The sequence below is a fragment of the Morone saxatilis genome, unplaced genomic scaffold (assembly GCF_004916995.1).
Source record: "Morone saxatilis isolate NCDOM2014 unplaced genomic scaffold, NCSU_SB_2.0 Contig5, whole genome shotgun sequence".
Lineage (NCBI taxonomy): Eukaryota > Metazoa > Chordata > Actinopteri > Moronidae > Morone > Morone saxatilis.
In genome coordinates, this window is record NW_023340095.1 from 20,506,937 (window position 1) to 20,514,105 (window position 7,169).

Genomic DNA, 7,169 nt, shown 5'->3' on the forward strand with positions numbered 1-7,169 from the left:
ACCTGCAGAGGGACGACAGAAAAGAGAAAAAAAAGGAAGCAAGAGAGGTGATGTGACCACGATGAGGAGGAGGACGAGAAGCAGGAGGAGGGAGGAGACAGGGGTTTATATTACCAGATTGACAGTGACAAATCAACATGATTTACAGGATGACACACTCCTATTTCAAATGAAGTGCTGACATCTGGCTAAACAGTAGGGGAGAGCGTCCAGCTGGAAAGGTCACCAAAAATGCACACAGGCATTTGATAGTGGTTTCTGTGAGGGGATAAAACACAGGGACATTTACTCAAGTACTACTACCACTATACTGTGCTCAAATAAAGTTTTTCTAGTTCATGCTTCTTTATACTCTATACTAGATTCCACTATATTTCAGAGGGAAATCTGTTCGTTTTACTTTTAAACATTTATTTGACACTAGTACTAGTTCATTTGCAGATTTCCATACATCTTCTACTATATGATGCACCGTTATAGAATAAACCGTTATAGAAAAAGCCACCATCACTGGCAGTTACGTCTAATAAATATTAACGCAATTCATTCAGATCATTTAAAAGAAGCTATACACAGTTTGTTTGTGTCTGGTTTCTTACAACCGCTCCAAGTATGTTACATTGCAAAAGTAACAAACTGATGCTGTTTCAATGATGTCACTCAAGGCTAGCAGTGAGGGTTACTGTGTAAGAATTAGCTATGACATGTTTATGCACAGGTTAAACAAACAAGATACAGTATATCATAATATATATAATATATAATCTTTTTGGACAGAGCCAGGCTACACATTTTCCTTCCTTCTGGTATTTATGTTAAACTATGCTAACCATGTCCTGGTTCTATAGCTCCGTACTTAACGGACAGACATGAGAGCGGTATGGATCTAACTCTTTGTAAGAAAGCAAATATCAGCTTTCCAAACTGTCAAACTATTTCTTTAAGTCAAGGATCTTCCACTACTGAGGACATGCACCCTAATGCGCACATACATCCTCATTCAGGGAAGAGACGTGTCTAATCTAAAGCTCCCATGAGAATTTGAGCTGCAGTAGAATTAGATTTCCGCTAATCTGATCTCCATAGATTAGAGAAAGAATTCTGGCATTTTGTGTAATTAAACAAATTATGTGTGTGAAACATAAAAGAGGCACGTATGCCCACATTCAACAAGACTGACTAAAGAGCTAGCCTGCATCGTGCACAAACTATCCCTCCATGAAACCTCAGCTCTCATATATACTGCACCACCTGAGATTATTAGTCCCACAGGAGTCAGCTGACAACCAGAGAACCACTGTTCCTCCACACACACCCTCCCTGTGACTCCATCTCTAAACTAATAAGGCCTCTGGAGCTACAGGACAGCAGGAAACAGAGGAACAATCTGTTTCCTGCAGCAGGAGGTTATCAATCTAACTAGGCATTAGTGGTGTAGAGAAAGGAATGGATGGGAGTATGGGAAGAATCAGAGGTGAGCAGAGAAAGGTAAGAAGAAAAGATGATGGGGTACTGCAGAGGGGGAAATGTTGGCGTAGGAAGCAAAGGAAAAGACAAATATACTGAGCGGATTATAAACGACAAGAAGGTTCTGGTGAAACTCATAGACTCTGTCGTGGACAGAGAAAAATGACAAAATGTGGAAAAAAACACCTAAGCTTTTTAAGGTTTATGACTCTTTGGAGTAGAGGTGGAGGTAGTAGTGTGTGTAGTAACAGCAGGTCTGTTTTGATGGCTCTCTTGGGGGTGAGTCTTTGGCAGGACTCCTTCCCGCAGCAGTGCCGGTTAGCATCTCGCCTGGCTTTCCCAGCCTGGCCACGCTGCTTCGCTTCATCTCCGTCCAAAGACAATAAACACAAAGTGAAGCGAAGACAGGCAGCAGCCCGGTCATGCACACAAGATTTGACTGCAAAGTGACCTGATGGGCTCTCAAGTAAGTCTGAAAGGGCTTGTTTGACATGTGGTGAGCTGGACTGATTCGGGTGTCTCCTATTTGATTAGGGTGGAGATACATGGAGGGAGGAACTGTTCCAAACAATGACTCATATGAGCATTTTATGGTCTGCCACCTCGACAGTTAAGGTCTGGTTATGTTCGGGGCAGATCGCTGTCATGGTTTAAAGAAACCAGTGCTGACTGATGGTAGGAGACGGAACGTGAACCACAGTTCCCCATGTTAAAATCATAACATGCCTAACTATTCACCCCGACCTCCTCCGTCCTCTGTAAGACTAGAACATTGTCATGCTACTTGCATCAGGACAGTCATTATTCACACAACCACAAGAGGTTTATTGTCAGGAAAATGTGGGGTATGTGATTTTAGTGATGCTAATCCAATACACTTTTTTTTGTCAAATTCAGCGAATATCTCGTCGCGGTCCGTAGCTGTCCAAGTCACACAATACTATTCCAGCCATTCCAGACAGGATTTGTGTGTGTCAGGTAATGATAAATTACTCTCGCCCACAGACTTTCAACTTACTTTCTAGTTTGCCAAAGATAGGCTGTTGTTGTGATGTTGGCTATAGTAGCAGGAGAGTTGTGAGCTGTCTGGAGCTGGAACCGTCTCGTCCTCTCTGCATGGTAGCTGGGTAACTTTAGCAACAGTTTGCTAACCCACAATTGCCTGCTGCATCGTTTTTTGCACTATATCAAGGTATTTGTCATGGTACTGGATTTCTCTCTAGAATCGCTGACCAAACCTTTTATGCTGCACTGATGGATGTTTTTAACCACTTGGGGGAAGCAAACCAAGCTGAAAACGTTTGTATATTTTTAAAGTTGCCTATTTAGCGGACACAGGCATTAACTTGTAATGTTTGTCTATTATTCACTGTCCTTTTAACTCTGGTTTGGTCTCCACAGAAATATCTGGTTCTTAAGTTGCTAAATGCTCCACTATGTTCACCAGCTGGTCTCAAACTGGTGCTGGACAGGCAGTGTACAGTGGGTTTATCAGATAGCCTGGGAACGAGACAAAACTGCCAAGCTCATAATGTTTGATTCGCTCTGACAGATGAATCCGGCCACCCTTCCATTCAGACTGGATTCCACGTGTTCTGGATCCAGTCGGACCAACCGCAACTGTTTATTTAATATGGGGTGGGTTTTATACAATCATTGGCAAGAGGAGCGTCACCGGTCCAGATTTGAAAAGTCACACGTCACATGTTTCACTGCTCTGATTGATTGTAGGTCTATCAAATTGCATCCAGTCTGCAGGTCCGTCAAGGGCAACACACAGGCTCACAAAACTCAGGTCAAACTGTCAGACTAGGCAGTGCTTGTGTTGCTCAGCGCTACAGCGTTTCATTGCTCTGATTGGTTGTAGATCTATCCAGTTCCATCCAGTAGCATTTTGATAATGGACCCCATGGAAATCAAACAACATCAACTGAGAGGTTCCAGACTCATTTGCAAATTAGAAAATGCCAGGCTTTTCATCAGAGCTTGTTTGCTGCAAACATCCTGCAGCTGGTAACAAGGTTGATGAGACTGAACCAAACATTCAATGTGCTGTAAAACCAACACAATGAGCTAAATGATGCTATGTAGAACTACAGAGTTTGTGATAATCCTCTGTGGTTTTGTCACTCTGAGCGACCAATTACACGCACTCATTCTATCCAATGGTCGCTGACGTATCGCTCATTTAAAATGCTGAAAGAATTCTGTCATTTGAAGTGATGAGAATGATTAAAAACAGTGGATGCGGGAGCTGAGCAGGAAGTGGAGGTGGAGGACGTGACCTGATGGAGGTGGTGGTGGTGGCTCTCTGGTTATCAGCTGGACGTTTCTGCTCTTCCTTTCACAGAAGCACTTTCCACAGGAGACCCCTGTGGAAAGTGCTGCTTTTCCCATGAAACACATGCTCTCTCACACACATTATGGTGTTTGGTTCCAGTTCACAGCTAATGAAATAGCATGGTCCCAGGTGACTCTGACAACAAGCGCATTGATGTACTAATGTAAGATTACTTTTCCCAGCTTACTGACTTTCAATAAAGAGAACTATAGAGTCCTGATATTTAGTGCTCTTTTGTAATGTTTGGTTACTGTTGCTGTCTATCATACACTTGCTTGCTATACTACTTTACATTTACATTTAAATAAGGTTGTTTTTAAAATGCTTAATCCTATAAGTGCTTTTCATGTTGTTTGCCTGCTTTTTGTCCTTAGCGTTTAACTTCAACCTATACTTCAAAATTAGCTTTTTGGCTGAATCTGGCACATTTACATTTTAATGATGTCAATTAATGAGCATTATCCTTGATAAATAAATGTCACTTTATTGAGTGTCGGAATAACAGGTGCCTAAAACTGACTAAAATTTATAAGCATGAACTGACTAGCTAACTACAAAGGAACTAACCAACCACTGACTAAATAAGTATTTCTTGATATTGATACCATATGTTCTAATATTTACCTAAGCACTCAAAATAACACAGTTAACAGATAAACTTGTGTTTGTACCACCAGATCAAGTATTGTTATTTTAGTGGTCCATTAATGAAAATATGTATGTAGTGAGGAGCTGCATTGATAAATAAAAAATATATGCGATATACCTTATTATACTGAGATTTGAAATATGATTTTACAATTAGTTGGTGGGAATTGATGATTTTTGATTCATTTTCACTCAAAAAATATTAAAAAACCCATGATGTTTTGTGTTCATTTTATTTCCAGGCCAATCTCTTCCAGAACTACAGTATTTCATTATAATGCTGTTTTGTCACCAATTTTACCTTTTACAAAACAATTCTGTCTGTGATTTTTACTTATTAGTGCATATTGTGATTTTGATAATACTTTGAATAATTGTGCAGCCCCAGTATGTAGATTGGCGTCATTTTTTCTTCTATTTTTCTTAATATTTCAAAAAGGCTCTTATTGTTCAAATGATTTCCCACCCATCTGACTCCCATGCATGGTCAAGTAAGCAGCTCTGATGTCCTCAGATCTGATGATGTCTTTAAAGGGGTTAAGGGTCATATAGGGTTTTGCCACTAAAACACACACACACAAACACAGGTCCTTCACTACTCCAACACTACAGCCAGCAGTGACATACCGCAGGAGAAACTGAGGCTCATCTCTGCCTAATGGCTGAAAACAGAAAGAACAATACATTCATTTAACTCTCTGTTGTCAAAACATGCTTCTATAAAGCTCCATCTACAGTGTGGCTGTACTCTCATGAACAACTAAACTGGTGATTAAGACTTAACTTTCCTTTTGATCAGTTCAGGTTTGTCTGAGATGGATCACACCAAGCTTCACTTAAAAAGGTGTTGATTTAATGATGTCTTGCATATATGACAAGGTATAGCTTTTAAAGCATCATTTATACTTCCCAAAAGTCCCCTCACACGTTTTTAGTCTTAATACATATGTCTGATATAGTTTTCCACAAAAAAGTGCCTAGACAAATTACCCAGGTTCTTGTAGCCTAATTCAAATGATTTAAACTTCATCTAGCCTCATACTGCCTCATTAGAAAAAAAGCAAATTCCAATATTGTTTATGTCAAAGGTTTAACATTCTGAGAGGTAACAGTCATCAACCCGGAGGCAAACACATTTAGGAAGCTATTGAGGATCAGTCATATCTCTCTGCTTCACTCACCCTCCGGTCTCGGCTCCTGAATCCACGCAGTCATCTTCTGCTGAGGTTTTCTCCATCTCACAGGCTCGGCTGGACAGCACTCAGCTGCATGGTTCCAAAGTCCCGAGACCACGAATAAAACGTGCTGTTCAAAAACAGGCTACGGTTGAGATAAAACACGAGCAGAGAGTCTGAATGGACCGGTTTCTAACTTCTGACCTGCACTGAGCTGTCTGGTCAACTAGTTGGAGCAACAGGCGACAGACTGGCTGCTGTTTCTCTGCGTCAGCTGCGCTCTGAGGTGATGCCTTCCCGGCCCGTCGGAAATCTGAGAACTACGGTGGAAGCTCACATGAGGACGAGTGATAAATCAGTGTGGGAGTCTGATTTTGATTTTAATAATAAAATATAAATGAATGGAGTCAGACATAATTATGAGATAATTAGTTCGTTTTTTGTAAATCTTAACTTTTTGGAAATAGTAGGCTGATTTACGATTATGAGATGTTAAATTACGATTAAGCTTAATTTACTGTTTCATAATGTTAATTTACTCAGTCAAGATCAAATTATAAAGGCTACTGTCCATGGTCAAGACTAAATTTTACTCAGTAAATCTCGTAATTCTGAGTCAAAAAGTCACAATTTTTACATATCATCTTAGAATTTTGACTTCAGATGAGTATTATCTTTTTTGTCGTTTTAAAACGTCTATTTTTCTGCCACAAATGGGCCTCCATAAAGATAAGATGCTTATCTTACAGGGTTATTTATTTTGTATTGTTATTCTGTGTTAGAGCCCAAGGACTGTACTGGTTAGAATAAAAAATATGACCCTTAAGTATAAATAAATGGTACAACAAGAGAGTCTGACATCCCAAAATGTCTGCCAAAAACCATAGAGGTGATATTTGTGTTTAACAATATATTTCGTTCTAGACAAAAGAAAACCAATGAGCTTTGTAACTGCTTCTCTGGTGATGTTAAACTCCTTTAAAATCCTCTAAAGGGAAAGATTGCAACTATTTTGCGTTTGGTGTTGCTTTATTCGAGCATCAAATAAAGGTAGCAATATAAAGTGCGCTGCTTTTGCTCCATCAACAGGGTGAATGAGGTAGTGCAGCAAGTCAGACTAAACCCCGGAAGACAAAGAGGAGTCATCAAATTTCTGACCTCCAAACAATGCCGTTTCTGTTCATGAATGAAATCACATACATATTGGAAAGTCCGCCTTGTAAAGGGAACTACAGTTTCCTGATCAGTGGCGCATATTAAATGACTTTTTTCTCTTTTAATTTGAGAGGTACTTTGTGTAAGAGAAAAATGACCGAATATATTGTTTAAATACTATTCACTTTGTTATAATGTCAAGAAATGTGTGTCACTTTGTTAAAGATTACAGCTTGTGTGAAATGTATAGCTGGTGTGTAGACTGAAGCGATATAAATAAAGAAATAATGAATGCTATTATATGGTCAATTACATATTATTTTCTTATTTTCTTATTCTCATATTATTATTATTATTATTAGTATTAGTAGTAGTAGTGCCGT

At 39.5% G+C, this 7,169-nt stretch overlaps 1 protein-coding gene across 1 annotated transcript in view; it reads right to left on the bottom strand.

Annotated features, from left to right (window-relative positions):
• The window catches only part of LOC118338633 (protein FAM124A), a 29,064-nt gene extending 23,180 nt beyond the window's left edge, over positions 1–5,884 (bottom strand). The window contains exon 1 of the mRNA XM_035675912.1: positions 5,638–5,884. Coding sequence (XP_035531805.1) covers positions 5,638–5,693 — 56 coding nt within the window. The 5' untranslated portion in view covers positions 5,694–5,884. The remainder of the gene's footprint in view (positions 1–5,637) is intronic.
• Positions 5,885–7,169: the final 1,285 nt, after the last annotated feature.